Source organism: Echiichthys vipera (genome assembly GCF_963691815.1).
Source record: "Echiichthys vipera genome assembly, chromosome: 12".
NCBI classification, from domain to species: Eukaryota; Metazoa; Chordata; class Actinopteri; order Perciformes; family Trachinidae; genus Echiichthys; species Echiichthys vipera.
In genome coordinates, this window is record NC_139837.1 from 24640016 (window position 1) to 24660109 (window position 20094).

At 39.1% G+C, this 20094-nt stretch overlaps 3 protein-coding genes across 3 annotated transcripts in view; 1 reads left to right on the top strand and 2 right to left on the bottom strand.

Moving 5' to 3' along the window:
• Positions 1–4728, bottom strand: part of syt16 (synaptotagmin XVI) — a 43049-nt gene extending 38321 nt beyond the window's left edge. The window contains exons 1-2 of the mRNA XM_083924801.1: positions 4631–4728; positions 1324–1478 (exon numbers count right to left, since the gene is read on the bottom strand). Coding sequence (XP_083780927.1) covers positions 1324–1336 — 13 coding nt within the window. The 5' untranslated portion in view covers positions 1337–1478; positions 4631–4728. The remainder of the gene's footprint in view (positions 1–1323; positions 1479–4630) is intronic.
• A 900-nt stretch (positions 4729–5628) lies between these two features.
• Positions 5629–13783, bottom strand: snapc1b (small nuclear RNA activating complex, polypeptide 1b). The gene is made up of 10 exons (XM_083924391.1): positions 13485–13783; positions 12002–12158; positions 11754–11894; positions 9927–10031; positions 9688–9843; positions 8653–8706; positions 8424–8486; positions 8170–8308; positions 7686–7757; positions 5629–6026 (listed from the first exon to the last, which is right to left on the bottom strand). Exons 1-10 carry the CDS (start codon positions 13613–13615, stop codon positions 5992–5994), a joined length of 1053 nt encoding a protein of 350 aa, XP_083780517.1. The 5' UTR covers positions 13616–13783; the 3' UTR covers positions 5629–5991.
• A 1587-nt stretch (positions 13784–15370) lies between these two features.
• Positions 15371–18753, top strand: yipf6 (Yip1 domain family, member 6). Its single transcript, XM_083924710.1, has 2 exons — positions 15371–15903; positions 16920–18753. The coding sequence occupies exons 1-2, from the start codon at positions 15559–15561 to the stop codon at positions 17265–17267; spliced, it is 693 nt and encodes a 230-aa protein (XP_083780836.1). The 5' UTR covers positions 15371–15558; the 3' UTR covers positions 17268–18753.
• Positions 18754–20094: the final 1341 nt, after the last annotated feature.

The following is a 20094-nucleotide window of genomic DNA, read 5'->3' on the forward strand; positions in this document are numbered from 1 at the left end:
ACTCTGTCCCTCGCAAAACCCCAAATTTTATGACCTATTCCAAAGTCGAATTCAAGCACTTTTCAAGCACTTCAAGGTGCATTTTGATGCTTTTCCAGCACCTTACAGCTGTGGTAAACTACACATTTGTATTCAGTACAATAGCATACTTATTATTTCACTTGTTCATCACATTAAATTAGAAGTTATGTCTTATAAAACAACATGTTGTCAATGTCAGCTTTCTACAGAAGGATCACAAATGAAAGGAAAACTAACTCCACAGAAGTATAATCACCAACTATTTTGATCGTAATAAAAAAAGTCATTTTTTCATGCAAAAATATCAGTAATTGCTGCTCTCTCAAATATGCAGATCTTCTTTTTTCTGTGTGTCTTTATCTTTATATATATATATATATATATATATATATATATATATATATATATATATATATATATATATCTATATATATATATATATATATATAGAGAGAGAGAGAGAGAGAGAGAGAGAGAGAGAGAATGTAAATTTGAACATCAATTTCAAGCAGTTTCAAGCATTTTGTTTCAAATGTATTCAAAATCCAAACCCTTTTCATACCTTGAAAACACTACAGTAAAATTCAAGTGTTTTCAAGGATTCCCAGCACCTGTAGGAACCCTCTTTTTTTATCTGAAATGCAGAGGAGTGGAGGTATAAACTAGGCCTAAAACTCAAAGTATCTCAAAATTATAGTTGCTTGATTTATTAACTTATTATTTTATATAAAGGGTAATATCACAGCAAAACTGACAATATTCCATTTTTGTATTTATAATAATACCAACAACAACAAAACGCAGTAAAAGATACATCACAGGCTCTCTGCAGGCCTGTATTACAAAACAGGAACAAACAGCACACTAGAACAATCCATTTAAATGATCCAGTATTACCAGAACAGCTGTGATGAATTGCAAAAAGAAAAAAAAATCCGGATGGGAATATCTTGTGATTTAAAAGGATGTACATAAATAGGTATCCGAGAAGTGGTAATGATGAGGCAACTCTCCAGTGAGTACCAGAATACACTCTGCAGGGACACTGGGGGAAGAGGCTTTATCATGATTATTGATTCGTTTGGAGACTAATGAAGCCCCTAAATGATCAGTAATGTGAATAAAATAGAGAAACACGACAGTATTGGGTAAAAAAAAAAAAAAGAATACATTGGCCTACGCATCCTATCGCTCTGTCAGCCAAACCCAAAAAAGAAACCACAGCATCCGCCGCCCCTGCACGGACACACGGGGAAATCAACAATAGAGGCGGCCACACGGTGAGGAGACGGTCGTACTTACTGTCTGAGGCCATGGCTGCGGCTCTTCCCCTTAGACTACCAGCAGGACCGAGTGTGTGATGAACGGAGCAGAGGCAGCAGCATCCCCGCCGCTCCTCAGCCTCCAGAGCCGCAGATCTGCAGCCACACAGCGGTAAACGGGGGCGCCTTCAGGGGCTGCAGGAAACATGAGAACTCAGTGGATTCGTCTACGGCACCTCGTTTCTAAATGAGATCATTTAAACATTGTGATTGTCTATTTCCCGTTGTCATTTGGGCCCTTAACCATCGAAATAACTTACTCAAATTGATCCAATTTAGGAAAAAATAGGAGAATATTTACTCAAAAACGCACATACCCCACGGTCTTTGAACTTCTCTTTCTCCATCAGTAGCTACAAGAAAAAACTTTAAAGGTTGACTATGTAGAATCTTTATTAAAAGATAAAAACAATACACACACGAGGCGTTGTGAGGTGTACAGAATAAAAGTATTGCTTTTCCATAAAAATATATTCAGTCTGAATTAATATTTTAAAACATTTTTGATGGGTTTTCTGTCATGTTCTGTTTGCATTGTAGCGGCACATAGCGTTGCGGGTTGCCAGGGTTGTCTGTTGTTGCGACAGAAACAAGGAATAATTTTGAGTTGAGAGCTAGCTAACACACCATTTAAAGAAAGACTTCCAGTTAAAGACTGGCTAACGTTAAATACTGTTGTCAAATTCATTGATTAGTCCAAATTAGTTGTTACCCTGTTTGATTCATCACTTGCATGGAACAAGCTGATCGCTGACACACTCTGCAACAAACCTGGCAACCCAACTGCAGGAATTATTTTTTGTTGTTGGGACTACGATCTTGAGACACTAAAGGGGCCTTCATATCATAATCTTTTTGTGCTGCGCTATCCGCAAGGTTGAGCGCAGAAACCCAGTAAACGGCTAAATCAACGTTAGTATTAAAACAACCATCAGCTCGTAAACTGCCTGTTCACAAACCTGGTGTGAAATGAAACGAATGGAACAGCCTGTGCAAAGCGCTTTTACCGCGTATCACGTGTATGGGCCTTGATGTAGATGGCGGTGTTCTGCATATTCTCCATACCTTTAAATAACGCCAAATATTAATGTTATCTAAGTCGAAATGCAGTTCACACAAAAACCGACTTGTTGCGAGTTTGGCTAAGCTGAAGTAGCCGTTATCGTGGTAATTAAAATATATACATTTTTAATGGACTAACACCTTTGTAATTACCGCAGAAATAGCTAAATGCAGTCATACAGTATAAAATAGCTTAAAAAGTAAATTTTTAGGCTATAGTTTGGCTATGCTATGCTAGTAATCACCTAGCTTGACTAGACACCTGCCACATCCAATATGGCAGCGACAATGATGGATCGCAGCCACAGGCCAACACAGTCAACACGACGTCTATGTACAGTATACGGTATGTCTATGGTAGAAATCACATACATAAGGTTATCTGTATATTTAAAAACAGCAAGACACCATCATTTAGATAGTGAACAGAAATGAATGAATAAATATTTACAGACCTAATATTTCCCTCTCAAAGCAAACTAACGATGAAACATTTCCCTCTCAAAGCAAACTAACGATGAAACTATTTTTAAAGGGCGTTTCTTAAATCTTAAAGGGCTTAAATCTGAACTTTTCTGGGCTAATAATTAATTAATCAATGCCAGCTATTTACATTTATATGGAATAACTATTTACAGGCCTATCTCACTTTAACAGTTTTCTGGGTATCGCCCCGTATCGCCATAAAGATGATTACAGCAAAGGCAGTTCTAAACAATGTGTGTCGGAGAAATACTGTGGTAATGTGGTTCCAACTGTGAGGTTACAGATTATTGGTTAACGGTTCTATCCATAGACTGTATAAAAAATGGATGTAGCCTCTCAGTCGGGGCTCGTTCTCTCAACTTGATCCAAACATATTTGCCTCTGGGAGACTCCATTTTGTCAGACTTTGACTCCTTTTACCAAAAAGGGCATTGAAGGGAGATACGTCCCTCTGGCTGACGTTTACTGAATAAGTCACATTAACTCTAACGTCCGGGAGCTAGGCTAACAGAACACGCTATGAGATGAACGGGAATGAGAGTCCCCTGTCTCTAGTGGAGATTACACCTGCTCCAGGAGTGAAGTACAAGCAGCGTTTATGATCCATGATTTAAACGGATATTCAACACAGTACTATGCTCATAGACTGTAAAACACTGACCCTCACAGCCCGAGTCCTCCCACTGCTCCAGATTAGCATTGGTGTATGTTTCATGGATAGTAAGCTATATTGCAAGTCATTGTGCAAGTGCGGCTATTTAATTAGCATAACAAAGCTAACGTTAACACCTAAACCATCTGTTTGTACAGTTGATCGAAGAGAAAACCATCTTGTCACTTATGGAAACACCACCACAGGAATGACCACAGTCCAGGTCGAGATGACGGAGTTAGCATGCTAATGATGCTAATCTTGACACCTAGCCTCTGAGGAGAAGTGAGGGCCAGAGGCTAACTGTCACTCAAGAGGCCATGCCCCTAATTATTCATAAACTTTAACCTCCAATAAAATAAAAACTAGCCTGAAATAAATTCACCCCCCTCAGTGTTGTCATGGAGATATGACCTAAACATACAGACTATAATGTTTTTTTGTCCCAGGCCTTAAACAGGTTTAATGATGCTGTGAAAACGGCCTGTTTAACATGGGGGTCAATGACAAACTGCTCTGTTATGCAAACTCTTCCTACTGGACACTCGGAGAACTGCAGTTTTCCCATTTTATAAATACACTACACACTTACTAACCTACCGTTTCCCTTCCACAGCAATTTAGCCGCCAGAGACATTTTATGATTTTGTTGTGTTCACATAAAAACAGCGGAAGAGCGGTGTAGTCTCACAGTTCAGTAAATTCTGTAGTCGAGATTCCCGCATTCGGGGAATTGAAGCGGTCGGATCGCCGTGGGACAACGGCGGGTACTGGCGTTGCACGCAGCAGCTTCCTAGTACAGGTGTGTCATCCCCGACCAGATGTGAGTCCAGTTCTTCGTAAGAGACACGATATGATCCTGGGAGGAACTCCTCTCTGTGGCGGTTTGAATATTAAATAAATACACAAGACAAGCAAAGTTTAATGTGATTAAACCCAAACTAATGGCGTCCTCCTCTTTTCGATAAGTTCGCTGTAAAGACGCTAGTTTAGCGTCGGTGTCTTCCCGTCATGCACCGCGCGCTACAGGCCTGTGGTCCCAGTGAAAAACGAACGTTAGCAGCGAAATAAGCAGTTATACATGTACCTGTGTCGTCACTGAGCAGTTAAAACGTTTAGACGCCACTCCGCTGTGACAAAATACAAATATAACAAAGTTGACTAGTTCCGCTTTAGAGACGGATTATGAACTGCGCATGCGCCAAACAACGCCCAGTCCTTACCTTAAGTAACATCCTAGTGAAGAGGAACTGTTTTTTCAGATTTTGTTGATTTAAATGAAGTTATTTTGACTTCAATAACATAAAAATAGGTTAATAGATTCTAGATTCTTATGAAATAAGACTATTTGATGAATTACTGTTCTTTATCTATGTTATTAAACAAGAAATCATTACCCTACAATATAGTCAGTATATTTATATTATTGTTATAATTATTATTATAATATGGAAGTATCCGGCTTTCATCTGGTTTATCTGGTATAATATTTAACCTAATACATTTGGGTTTGGAGCTACAAAAAAAGGAGATTTAAAGACCTTACCTTGGACTTTGGATAATCAGCAGATAAAAAAGGACACTAATAATAAGTTGCAGTTCTTTTTCAAGTAGAAGACAAAAAACTGAAAATAAGAAGTGAAATCATCAAGTCAAATTTAAGCACTTTTCAAGCATTCAAGGTGCAATTTCAAGCTTTTCCAGCAGCGTACTGCTTTGGTAAATTACATATTTATTTACATTACATATAGTATATATACAATCCACTAGTTATTGCACTTCATCATCACTTTAAATCAGATGTTTCTTTTAACTATACCCAATCAAAATGATGTTTGGTGACAGCTTCCTACAGTAGGGACAAATTCAAACAACAAAGTGTCACCTGTCCTGTGTTTGCATCCTCTATGACCTTAAATTTCAAGCATTTTTTTCAAAACCAAAACTTTTGGCGATTCGGTATAACAGCCTGTCTCCGTGTATTTCTAGATCAAATGTCACAAAAGAAAGAGACAGCACAAAAACAGCAACTCCAAAAAAATGGTTTTATATAAAAAGTGAAACACCAGAAACAAAAGTTGCATAACAGAAATCTGAAGAAGCTGCACACAGAGATGAACTTCATGAGGAAAATGTTTACCGTCAACTTTGTATTTTTACTGCAAATTGTAAAATGTGTCTGACTAAGTGGCAGGTACAACAGAGGTTGCTAATGTAAAAAGAAAACTGTTTTTCTTTTAGGTGTTTCAAGTGTACAAAAAGCTTAAATCAAGAACAAAAGTTTGTTTGTTTTAGTTTCAGCCATTATAATACAAAGAAAAGATGAAAACATTTTAAAATGTAGAAACAGTCACATTTTCTATGATACAGAACATTAAATACAGTAGAAAATTCATTACAGTGACAAAACTATATGAGCATCTTAAACGATGCATGCTGCGTCTTTCTTCACCACTTGAATCTTTTGTACGTTTTCGTTTTTTCTGAATGGACCAAAAAGAATCATAAAAGGAAACGAGAAAATAAATCAACATGTGAACATACAAAACAAGATTATTCACAGTAACATGTGGCAGAGTTAGCATTAGAAGAAAAGGCCAACTGAGCTTAGAAAAAATTAATTCTATATATATTCTAAAACAGATATAGTGTTGTGAAAAGTAAAGTCCAGAAGCAAGCAAATGTAGCATGATAAAGGAATACTCCAGACTCAACATGATCATTTGTATATCAGTTTGTCACCCTGTATTACCAACGGTAGAGTTGCAAACATAAAGGTTGAATATGTAGAATGAGCAGAACACCATCTAGTGTCTCAAGATTGTAGTCGCAACAACAAAACATATTTCCAGCAGTCGGGTTGCCAGGTTGCTCAGACCAGGTCCAGTAGCTACAGGAGACCAGAGTCTGTTTGAGCCTGTTTGAACCCGTCCCCTCCGACAAATCGCACCATAAAAACAAGGATTAGAGGAGTTTGACTGATTGTTACCGTTAGCCTTTAGCGTTAGCTGTTCCAGCTTAGTAAAGATGAAAGTTAGCTTAACGATGAAGAAGAACCATAGCCATTTGGGCGTGCGTTTTAATGGCGTTTCTCTCCTTTCTCTCAGTCAATGGAGTGAATGCTCGGCTTATATTGACTCTGGTTTTTGCTCGTCTCCGCTCACTCAGCTGCTGGGACAAATAACGCCCCCCTTCACTGATGCTCCGAAGCAGCTGCAGGATTGGCAAACTCCATTTCACCCAGTGCCAGCCTACAGTAGCTGCACCCAACAACAGACAACCCTGGGAACCAGCAACGCCCAACGCTATTGGCTGCTACCATGGAACCACAACGGGACAGAAAGTCATTGTCAAACCCGTCAAAATTTCTTTTAATATGAATTCAGACTAAATATATTTTTTATGGAAAAGCAATACTTTCATTCTGTGCCCCTCAAAACGCCCCGTGGGTTATTATTTAGATTTGTTAGATATAGCTTTTAATAAAGATTCTACATATTCAACCTGTAAGATCGGGAATTTTGACCTCATTTTTTTTGCTAGTCTTTCTTTTTCCGTGACAATTAACAGGACTAAATCCTTTTCGGGGTAATTTAAACAGTCTGTATTGAACCGTTTGCTGTGCATTCGTCCATCACATGTTTTTTCTTTTGAAAGAGTCCGTTGAATTTCTACTCACAAATAGATCAAAAATGTCTTTTAAAAAATGGTGTCAGAAATGTTTGCGTGCATATCTGCGTATGATAATCCAAAATGTTTATATTTATATGTGTATATGATAAGGTAAACTTTGGGAGGGGGGGGGGGGGGTTGGTCATGTTCAAACTTTTAGTAAGTGCTGCGAGACATGCAAGAAAGGGAAGAGAAGCTTTAATCCCCAAGAAAAAGTTTTCAACTTTTAATTTTGCAATCCCACTCCACAGTGAACGGAGAATCCAAGAATGGAGAATATCCTTGATGCGTTGAACTAATGTGGCGTCCTTTTCTTAAACAGAAAATCTTTATTAAAACATCTGTTAAACTCCCACAACTTTATCCGGTCGACTGCTCATTTTGTGACATACAAATGATCGTTTGGAGTATTCCTTTAGCAAAAAAAAGTTTGCACTTTAATGCAGTGAGTGTAAAAGAGAAACAGATACCTTCAGGGACATAGTCCAGCGTGGTGAGGCGTTTGATGTGAGTGGTGGTCGAAGCTTCTTTCCACAGGTCACCTTACGAGAAGAGTTTCAGTAAACAAGGATTATTTATCATCTTTTCATCGTCTTGTAGTGTTTTGAGAATTAAGCTTCTGCACCTCTTATTGGCCCTGGTTTCAGGCTTTAGAAAGTCTAAAAACTGGAGACTTTGGCCAATCAAAGGTCATTTCATATATATATATATATATATATATATATATATATATATATATATATATATATATATATCTCATTGCAACTTTTGTCCTTTCCACGTAAGATGCGAGGTGAGTAAATTAAAGAGACATCACAAATAACCAGCACCCCTGGTTAAAAACAAACAAACAGATGGTTTCTTCTACTGTGGATGGACACTTGATTCTTATATTTCTCATCTCTTCTTGTCTATAGTATTAGGGATTAAAGGAAGAATGTAGGGGGGGTTTACCTGTGACATGGATGTTCTCGTTGGTTCTGGCTCTGAGTGACGGTTTATATATTCTGGAGGGGCCTGAAGAGTGGGAGGGTCCGGCCTTCTGACTGGTGAAATCCACCTCGACCTGACGATGACGCCGTGACTTGGGGGCCTGAGAGATACGTACGCATTCATACAGGAGTTATTGTTGAGCATAATGCAGGATCCTCCAACAGAAGTACTGTTACGTATTTAAAGAAAATAGATCGCTAACATGAAACACAAACCTCTGCTGCCTCTCCGTATGCTTTTGATTTGATGGTAGCGAGGAGATCAGCTCTTTTGGAGCACTGAGGACGTGAAGCAGACAACAGTCAACAGCGCTGCCGTCTGGACATATTTATTATTACAACTTTAGGCGAACAGGTCATTTGAGTATTTAACATCCTGCAGGAGACACGAGGTGCCCCAGTGAGGCTTCAAACCTTCAGTAAAGCGGATTGTCGTGTAACTCACCTCCTGCTGCAACGACGGTCCCTCGCCGCTGTCTTCATCTTCTTCACTCCCAGCCTGACAACACAAGACACGTCGTGTCAGGAACAGCAACATCATGTATGAACATAAAACTAATGTGAAAGCATTAAAGTCCCAGTGACCGCAGGTCTTTATGACTGCAGATCAAATCTGCCGGGGGATAATCCTGTTCCACATACTCTGAGCTTCTCTCCTCTCCGTCTTTGTCATTCATGTCACATCAATGCATGTTACTAATTCAACTTCTTCCCCGGAGTTGTTTGTGCTTTGTCTTCTCTCAGGTCTCTGCTGATTGTGGTGGTGCCTGCTGCCGTGGACCTGCATGACGCTCCCTGCTGCTATTATCACTGTTAGTCATATATACTATCATTAGTCTTATAAATTATAACATTTGTAGCCATAAAAACACCATCAGTAATATATCTCACTGTATCACAGCTGTTATTACTCATCATTGATCATGTTTGCCACCATAATTATTATCATTTTCATATTCTATCACCTTAGCTGTGCTTGTTTCTACTATTCTGCTGTATTAACTGCCATAACATATTAGTCATATTCACATTACTATAGATATTATTATAGTTACTGTTACTTTGTGGTTGCTTGCATGTCTCTCTGTCTTTGTCTCCGTCTCTCCATCTGTCTGCCTGTCTTTGTCTCTATCTGTCTGTCCATCTGTCTGTCTGTCTTTGTCTCTGTCTGTCTGTCTTTGTGTCTCTCTCTCCATCTTTCTGTCTGTCTTTGTCTCTCTCTCTCCATCTGTCTTTCTGTCTTTGTCTCTGTCTCTCCATCTGTCTGTCTGTCTTTGTCTCTCTCTCTCCATCTGTCTGCCTGCTCATGGGGGAATCGTTGGGTCCCTGTATATCATAAATAAGTCACAGAGAGTTTGGTCTTTACCAACTCTATATGTAAAGTGTCTCGAGATAACTTTTGTTATGATTTGGCACTGTAAATTATATTGAATAGATATTTTGAAGCACAGTTTCATTTGACAGCTGTAGAATGTCTCACCTTCCTCTGCTGCCACCTGTAGAAATCCACCACAGTGCTGCGCAGCTGAGGGACAAAGTCTTTACTGATCAGGCTCAGCGACGGATCCGCCTTCTCTGTCGTCAAAGAGACGGACGTCTTCAGCTTTCCGTAGAGCTCGTGAATGTTGGACAGTTCCTGCGAAAAAGACAAACGCATCTTAATTCTTTTAATTATCTACTTTGAAAGTGTGTCGGGAGTCGAGGAGGTTCTGTGCTCACCTCCAGCAGCTCGATGTTGATCAGCTCCTGTGGACGAGACGCTCGCGCCATGAACTGCTCACACAACGTCGACCTCTCTGCCTTCCTCTTCTTATTGAAGACGAGCTAGCAGGAGAGGAGGAGGAGATAAAAGAGGAGAGAGGGGAATGGACTGTATTTCTAAAGGCATGTTCCGTGGTTTTTTAATGCCCACCATTACGAGTCTGTGTACGTTCACGACAGGACAGTACAGTCTGTTATCCAAACTGCTAAAATCAGTTGAACAGTTACATATTTTAATGAACCGTTTAGCTGTAAAATGAGAGTCACCAAAATCAGGGAGGCTAAAGACAATTATAGGAGAATATGGAGAATAAACTCCAGCGAAACAACACAAGGGACGTGTGGAGTGGCATGAGAACCATCAGCGGGTTCCAGAAGACTGGTAGCACAGGGCTGGAGGACCGTGTGGACCAGGCGACTATTCAACCCAACTGAAACTATTTTTCAATAGGTTTGATACTGCGGCCCATCCCCCACAGGACTCTGCTGCTGGTTGCCCTTCAACTACTGCCACTTTACCTCCCCCTCCACCCCCTCCTCACAGACCCCTTGACTGCCTGGATGAATCCCTAGGAGAGTCTGTTGACCCCTCTCTGTAATATGGACTCAATCTCAAACAATCTGTTCTTGGCACTTTTTTACCGTACTTTTGATCTGTATTCTGTATATTACTATTGTAAATTTGATATTTTATATATATATAGTTATATATACAGTATACACTGTTTTAAATTTCTGTTTTTACAAATACATGTTATCTGTATAATATTGTTGTTGTTAAATATTGTTTGTATAGCTGGAGTTTGCAACGAAAACAATTTCCCGCCGGGAGTATTAAAGTATTTCTGATTCTGACCAAGCACTGGCCGACCGCCCCGACAAACGTTCTCCTTTTAGAGCTAAATGGTAAAATATTTTTCACAGAGGTGTTGTTTTCAGGCGATTTTAATGTAGAAAAGCAGGCTACATGGTGTTGTAGTGGTTAGCACCTCACAGCGAGAAGGTTCCAGGTTCACATCCCGGCTGGGGCCTTTCTGTGTGGAGTTTGCATGTTCTCCCCGTGTCTGCATGGGTTTTCTCCGGGTTCTCCGGTTTCCTCCCACAGACCAAAGACATGCACGTCATGCACATGTTAGGTTATTGATGACTCTAAAATTGCCCCTAGGTGTGAATGGTTGTCTGTCTCTTTGCATCTCTATGTGCCCTGCGATAGATTGGCATCCTGTCCAGGGTGTACCCCGCCTCACGCCCGATGTCAGCTGGGATCAGATCAAAAAATGGTTCTCGGGACAGCGATATTTCCTATAAAACCATCATATTGTTGAGTCAACATCTAAACCAGGGCTGGCCAATCCTGCCCCTGGAGGGCCACTGACCTGCATGTTTTAGGTTTTTCCCTGCTCTAACACACCTGATTCTAACGTTTTCAAACCTGTGAGACACTTCAGCTGCTTGATAACGAGCAGAGCATTAGATTCAGGTGTGTTGGAGCAGAGAGAAACCTAAAACATGCATTGTGCGGTGATCGATTCTGTGCAGGCCTGGCTCATCTGGAACAATCATATTGACATCAGAGAACGCTCCGCTCTGCTATGATTGGTTGTCTTAGGTTTTAGTCAGTACTGGTCAGTCTGTATTTTTTTTGTCTCATTGTGCTGTCAGGATGAAGTGAGAGTTTCAGATTAAAATCTCTACTGTGCTCATAAATTGCTCTTATATTTATTGATATTAAGGGTTTTAAGCGAAAACCAAATGCAACGGTGTGTGTTGATGTGAGGTGCTCACCAGAGTGGGCATGGCGGTGAAGAGGAAAGCTTTATGGAACATCAGCTGTCGGAAGATGTAAACGACATCGTGGTGCTGAGCGTCCACGGCGTCCTTCTCAAACTTCTGCACGTCCTCCCAGTTCTTCAGCGCCAAACGGATCTGCAGCCAGAAACACACACACACAAACACAAGAACTTTATTTTAAGCAGGACTATTGTTTTCATGTATGTCCGAAACCTTTAGAGAGCATGTGTCTTGGAGCTGACCGGTTCTGATGGCGAGGCGGTCTGACACTGATGCAGGCTGTGCAGCAGGTAAAGTCCTCCCACCCTGATCTGGAAGCTGAACGGAGGCAGGAAGAAGCTGGAGGCGGTGTCCAGAATCAGACGGCTGAACGCTCGCTTCTCGTGGTTTATAGTGCCGCTGCGAAACAATGACAACATGTGAGACACAGTGTTAAATACTCCAAACGTCAAATTCAGCCATACGCTTACATTACTGATGAAAACATATAGACGCCTGTATTGAAGAGGAATAAGGAGGATTGATTGCCTAATTAAATGTTAATTTTCTCAAATATGTGAACTGATTTATCAGTCAGCCGATATTACTGACCACTATTGGCTTATCACAGACACATTGGTATCTAAAGGTAGCAGCTTATTTTTGTTTTTTAATGCAGAATGAAAAATGTATACAGTCTGTTTTGTTTATTTTTTTATATATTTTAAAGTGTTAGTCAGTTCTTATATTGTGTATTCTATAGATATACATATCTCAGGATTATCTGTTATTGAGCTATTTTATTTGTTGTTTATTTCCTTTTGATATATATTTATCCTCTATTGATTGATGTATTTAAAGGTAATTTGTATTAAAAAAAAAATAAAGCAAAAAATGATTGTATCATAACAGGTAGACAAAAAATAAATTAGAAAAAAACAAACAAAAATAATTTAAGCAAAAAAAAAACCCCAACAACATGCAATTCACAAATTCGAAAAGGAGCTGGTAGAAGTATAAATGATTTAATCCCACCCCTTATCCTTAACTAGTAGTATTTAATTATTTATAGTATATACTGTATATTTGATTAGTTAACTCATATTTTGTATTAATAATCTAAAGATACAAAGTGTGCTTTCAGACAAATGTAGTGCAGTAAAATGTAAAATATTGACCTCTGAGATGTAACAAGTACGAGTATTATTATTACTCAGAATTAATAATGTATATGGTATGTCATGTTTATTTTAAAGTTTTTGTCAGTTCTTATATTGAGTATTCTACAGTATATATCTTATATTTATAGAGTATGCAATTGTTTTGAGCCATTTTGTTATTTTATGTTGTGGTTATTTCCTATTGATATATATATATATGTGTGTGTGTGTGTGTGTGTGTATTCTCTATTCCTGTATGCACATTTTATAATTTATTAGCTTATTAATATTTTTGTATTCGTAATCTCAATATACAAGGTGTGCTTTTAGACAAATTAAGTGCAATAAAGAGTGATAATAATAATAATAATAATAATAATGCATTTTTATAGGCGCCTATCAAAGCACTCAGGTCACTTTAAGGGCCGTTAAAAAGGACAATAATACTAATATTTTTTTAAATGAAAAAACAATACAATATTAAGGTCTGTTATAGAAGTATAAAGTAGCATGAAATTGAAATACTTGTTTACTTTCTACCGCTGCTTATATCTGAAAATAAAGAGATATTCTATGGTAAACTCACTAGAAAATGTGTGAGAAGTTCATTTCCCTCCATATCTGTGCGAATATCTGGAAGCGGACAGACTCTGTTGTCTGGAAGCGAACCAGCAGCTGCTCACAGTCAAACTTCGCCTGTTTCACACAGAAGTCCATGTCTGTGGCCGTTAAAACCGTTAAAACAGTGAACACTGACTAACATTCATTACTAACGATTAAAACTGAACATATTCCACACCGGACACCGCTTCTTACTGGGCTTAAAACATGTAAACAAAAGGACATGGCCATCATGTAAACACCATGGGAAACACACGACCGAACGACGACTGTGTCGACGGTTTTGTGCGTCATCATTACCCGACGTCTTCACGAGCACTGTTGATGCTTTCAAGTACCATAGAGAACATTTATTATTTACTATTTCTTTTTTATTGAACGTTAAAAAATGCTTTTCATATCCAAAAAAATACAAGTTATATACAATATAAACAACCGAGCGACTAGCATAAATAACAGATACATGAAATAAAATAAATAAAAGACTAGACAAAGAAAAATATTAATAAACACATTAAAATAACACTAAACATTTAAATGAAAATAAATACAAATCTGTCAAAACACAAAAGGTCAGTCAGGTTTATACTGATGTGGGGCTTTTGGAATTTCACAAAATTGTTCATATTTTGTATAGGTTTATCTTATCAAAAATAGGAATCGTTTTTAAAAAAACAACGTTTGTGTATAAAGTATTTTGCCAATATAATGAGATTATTGTTACCAATTTTTTTTTGTCCTAAACTTTTTTGTCCTAGTACTATAGATAGAATGATAATGCTTGACAAATGTATAATTTTTTAACTTAAATTTGAATTATTTCACTACAGGAAGTTACACTATGGATACATGGAAGTATATATAAATCATATAAATAGATTAAGAAATACGTAAATAAATGCACAAAAATACATTGATATACAAATTAATAAATAAATATCCAAAGAATAAACTCATCTATTTCTGACATTATTAATTTGATCATTGTTATAGTTAAACATCATAATGGAGAAAAAGTAAACCCTCCTTTGTTTCTTTTATAAATAACTTCAAATTACTTTTTTTCCATCACTTAAAAGAATGCACTCCAGTAAAATATATATTTCTTGTTGTTTTAATTTATGTACTTATTACTTAAGTGTGTAGTCTATGTACTTAAGTGTGTAGTCCTCCTTTCTTTTCTTTTTATTTCCTTTTCATATCTTTTGATAATGTTTGTTGTGGGTTTAATACAAAAATAGATATATTATGTGTTAGGTTAAAATGTTTCGTATAGTTGCACTGTCGTTATTTGCTGCTCTGTGTGCCCTGAATAGCCCCCCAGGGACAAATAAAGTTTTTTGAAATGAATTGTATTGAATAGAATTAAAGTTTTAGCCAAACTAGATGTTAGATTGAGAAATTAAAAAACACATATTAAAATAAAATAAAATAAGTTCAGGAGGTGTACCTGAAATGTGTGTGAGCACTGTAATAATCAAGACAGTAATTATTAATTGTCCAAAGTAGCAGCAAGAAAGGATGATTTTACAAGATAAACAAATGCAACATCAAAGAAATAGGACAAATTAACTCAGGACATGTGGGGTAAAGGGCAATATTTATCTTCTTGGGAAATACCGGAAATATAAGAAGAATATAGAGGTTTAGTTTAGTTTTTTTTTATTTAAATCTTTTATTTTATTTAAATTTCATTTCATCATCCGGTAGATGCGGCCATTTCAGAAGACTTAAGACTTAAAAGTCGTTTCCAAGCCGCCATAAAAAACCTAGAAGAAGAAGGTGTACCTGAACGCACCAGCAGGATCTGCGTCACTCACGTCCTGCGGAAGTAAACAATCCCCAGCTGACGTGGAGCAGCAGACTGTCACCCACCAGCAGGACCAACTGGACCCGAATCCACTGGTTTAGTTCCACACCTGTAGCTCCAGTGTGTTGTTTAGTGTTAATAATTATCAAATGGACTCTGTTGCTGTCGTCTGAACTCCTTCAGTAAACCAACAAAGGCTCGTTTAGTCACTTGAAACCTCCACAGTAAAATGGCGGCAGCGGAGGAGGCCAGCAGACCGTTCGCCGGGCTGTCGGACGTCTCCATTTCGGAGGACATCCCCGTGGAGGGGGACATTTCTGTGCCCATGGGAAACTCCTCCAGCAGGCGGGACGACGAGTTCTCCACGCTCGACGAGCCCGTGAAGGAGACCATCCTGCGGGACCTGCGGGCGGTGGGGAACAAGTTCATCCACGTCCTGTACCCGAAGAGGAGCACGGCTCTGCTGCGGGACTGGGACCTCTGGGGCCCGCTGCTGCTCTGCGTCACCCTGGCTCTGCTGCTGCAGGGCGGCGCCGTGGACAGCCACTACCAGGGGGGTCCGCAGTTCGCTGAGGTGGGATAGCAACTGAGTAATTTACTGAGTACTTTTACTACAGCGACTGAGTACTTTTATTACAGGAACTGAGTACTTTTACTACAGGGACTGATTACTTATACTACAGGGACTGAGTACTTTTACTACAGCGACTGATTACTTATACTACAGCGACTGAGTACTTTTACTACAGGGACTGATTACTTATACTACAGGGACTGAGTACTTTTACTAAAGCGACTGAGTACTTTTATTACTGGAACTGAGTACTTTTACTACAGGGACTGATTACTTATACTACAGGGACTGAGTACTTTTATTACAGGGACTGAGTACTTTTACTACAGGAACCGAGTACTTTTACTACAGGAACCGAGTACTTTTACTACAGGAACCGAGTACTTTTACTACAGGAACCGAGTACTTTGACTACAGGAACTTGGTACTTTCACTACAGTGACTTAGAACTTTTACTACAGGGACTGAGTACTTTTACTACAGTAACTGAGTACTTTTACTACAGGGACTGAGTACTTTTACTGTACTTAAGTACTTTACTCAAACATTATGTCGAAACTATATCAATGGGGGAAAGTAACTAAGTAGGCAAAATTCACTCAAGACAAGTACTGGAGGTACAATTAAAAGGAACTTGTACTTCAGTATATTTAGTACTCAAGTTAAGTACAGTGTTGAAGTAATTGTATTCAGTGGTGTTCAGTAACTATGTAGGCTAAATTTACTTCTTTATTTACAATTTCAAAGAACTTGTATTTAGTGGTGGAAAGTAACAGGTACAGTAACTCACGTACTATAGCTGGACAATGTAGAGGGACTTGTACAAAGTGGTGTTCAGTAACTACGTAAATTTACTCAAGGCAAGTATTGTAGTTCAGTTAAATTTCCAAGTACTTGTTCTGTGTATTTCTATTTTCTGGTCTGTTATATTTACTCCACTACATCTTTTTTAACTGTTAACATCTGTAAAGCGATAAATCTCTCCCACTAACTCGCTGACCTTGTTTTCCGTCCAGGTCTTTGTCATTGTCTGGTTCGGCTCCATCATCATCACCCTCAACTCCAAGCTGCTGGGCGGCACCATCTCCTTTTTCCAGAGCCTGTGCGTGTTGGGATACTGCATCATGCCTCTGACGGTGGCCATGGCCGTGTGCCGGATTGTCCTGGTCGCCGGCTCGGGGACGGTCAGCTTCGCCGTGCGGCTGGTGGTGGTGACGGCGTCCTTCGGCTGGTCCACCTTCGCCTCGACGGCCTTCCTCACCGACAGCCAGCCGCCCGACCGCAAGGCTCTGGTGGTGTACCCGGTGTTCCTCTTCTACTTCGTGATCGGGTGGATGATCCTGACGTTCTCGCCGTCACAGTAGAAGGGAGACGAAAAGGGAGGGTTTTTGTTAAACGGACAAAGATGAGGGTGTTTTTTGCGGAGCGAGAGAACTCAAACAAACACCGGCGTCTGCCTTGGAATGAAGATGAATGACTACTGAAGTGACTGTGAGTGTTTCTGGGCCTCTGGTGGAGCAGTTAGACTCCCGGGACACCAAAATAAGTCAGAAAAGTGCGGTGGGCGCTGTGCTGCAAAAAAGCTGGCGAATTATTCCCATTTACGAGCTGTGTAGAGATAAAGTCCAAATGCTTGTGTATTGTAGAAAAAGCTCTATGAATGTTTGAACTACCAGGGCTACGGTTATTATTTCCCTCCGGGTGTGTTGGAAACGTCACACTGTCAAGGACACGGTTTCATTTCCACACTGTGTTCTTCGTTTTTTAGACATTCAGCAGATGCTTTTCTGCAGCTTGACTGTAAGGGAGCAACTCTGACCAACTGTTCTTGTCTGTCAGCCTTTTTCAGCATCTTTCTTTTAGTATTTTGGGGGGTATTTTTGTTTTTATTAGACATGTGAAAAGAGAGAGTACGGAAGCCCTGAGAGACAAGCGAGGGTTTTTATTTAGCCAGGGTCTTTCTTCTAAGTTCTTTTATTTATTTTCGTCTCTGTTCCCTCTGAACACAAAGCACATGTTAATGCGTGCTGGGAAGTTAGGTAGCATTTTAATTCAAACTCAACTAGAAGAAAACCTGAATGCTCTCAGTCCTATTTAGAAGAGAGCAGGACGAACCAGAGGAAGAAAATTTCCCTCTTGTCACAGGAGAGAAACGTCGAAAAATGACAGTGCGAGAATAAAAATGCAGTTTGCCTCTCGGGGCTTGAACAGGGACCGTCTCGTTGATTGAGTGGCCTCCAGAGCGATCTTATGTCTGCAGGGTTAATATGCAGCTACAGCTGGGCTCAGCTCAGCATGCAGACTGGAAACATGGGGAAACAGCTCGTCTGGCTCCGTCCAGCTGAAACAAAATCCCTCTACCGACACATCCGAACACTTCATGTCTCTCAGAAGTGTTAAAACAATATTAAAAGTCTCATCAGCTGCCAGTTTTCTCAGAATTAAAGAGCAAACGCTTCCTTACTGAGTGGCAATTGCAGAAAGAACAGATCTCAGTAGCAAAAGAAATGTTCTTTTGGGTTGAGAATGAGGGGTTTTTGTTTTCTTTCATGGTCATAATCTCTTTCTTTACCTTCGTGTTAAACCCACAGCTGCACTTTCTTTGACCTTTTAACATGCTCATTTGGAAACATGCAGACTTTAGACTCCCTGCAGGGTTACAATAGCATCATGGGAAATGTAGGAAAAGTGGGTTGATCAAAAAAGGAACGGATCTTTCCACCTTCTACTAACTGCTCTTTGATCTCGACTGATAACCTCTCTGTTCACTCAGATTACTGGGGCTTTCTTTGTTGATTTATTATAATTTATGTTGTCACTTACATCAACATATGGACAGATTAAAATATATTTCATCAGCTCTGTGTAAATCTATTCTTTCAGTACAGACTCGGCTCTACATCATTTTCACACGTTATGTGGTGGTTCATGATTTCACAGCTTTTAAACAACACTTAATGACTTTATTTTAACCTTTGCTTCAACACAAAATGTGTTCACCTGACACTATTTTAAGACCTTTATATACCGCCTTGGTACCATGAATCTAATGTACCCATAACATTATATACAGCTGAAGTTAAACACAGTTCAGCGAGTACATAACGTTTAAAGATCATTATAGAAAGTGCTGGTTCACTAGACCTGTTGGTCTGCATTCTGATTTACACAACTGTGAACTGACTTCTTACATGTTCAACTCCTGAGAGAAAAGCTTTCACTCCAGTATGACCGGTGTTCCACAAACTTTCAAAATAATCATTTATATAAAACAAGTACAATAACTCAATAAAGGCAGTTTAGAATCTAGATATTAAAAAAAATGCAGATCTAACTCAATTCAATTAGACATTACCTATTAACTTATTAAATCAAATCATTAAATATCCCATTTAATCAACTTATTAAATCATTCATTCAATAACATTCATTTTCTATTGAATTTACATATTCAATTGAATAATTAAATGATTGCACCCACCATTAAATTTAATCTTAATTAAATTAAGTCACGCAATTTCCTATGAAATTAATTCAATATTAAATTAAATCATTACATTTTATTTTATTAAATTAAACCATTACATTTTATTAAATTAAATCACGCAATTTCCTATGATATTAATATAATTTGTATTTTCTATTTAATCAAATTATTAAATGAAATGGTTATTCAGTCACATTTTTACTGAGGTCCAGTGGAGGGACATTCTGACACTGGTCCTCTCATCCTGGATCTGTCCCAGGCCTGTGACAGTGGGAGTGCGCAGACATTAACCATCGCGAGCAAATTTGAAACCGCTGAGCTCAACGGGATCTGCTCTCACTCGCTCGTGGAGTCTATGTTCGTGGAGTGAAAGGTTTTGACACTTTGGGGGCGGAGCCACGGGACTTTGATTGACAGCTCTCAGGGGGCCCGGGGTTGCCAGGTTGGTGAGTTTCCCGCATATGATACCGGCAAGAGGAGTGACGGTGGCCTTCATCAACACATTCTCGTTACAGCAGGCATTGGATAAAACAGTACCGTAATAATAGCACAGGCTGGAGTATTCATACTTACCAATAACACAAACAAGTGTGTATGTGATATTATCATTCATATGTAACACAGTACACAAGTCCAAACTAGGTTTATGGAGCTGTAAAGAACCACAGGAGAGAGCGAGCACAGACAGAGGCTGACTGAGAGAG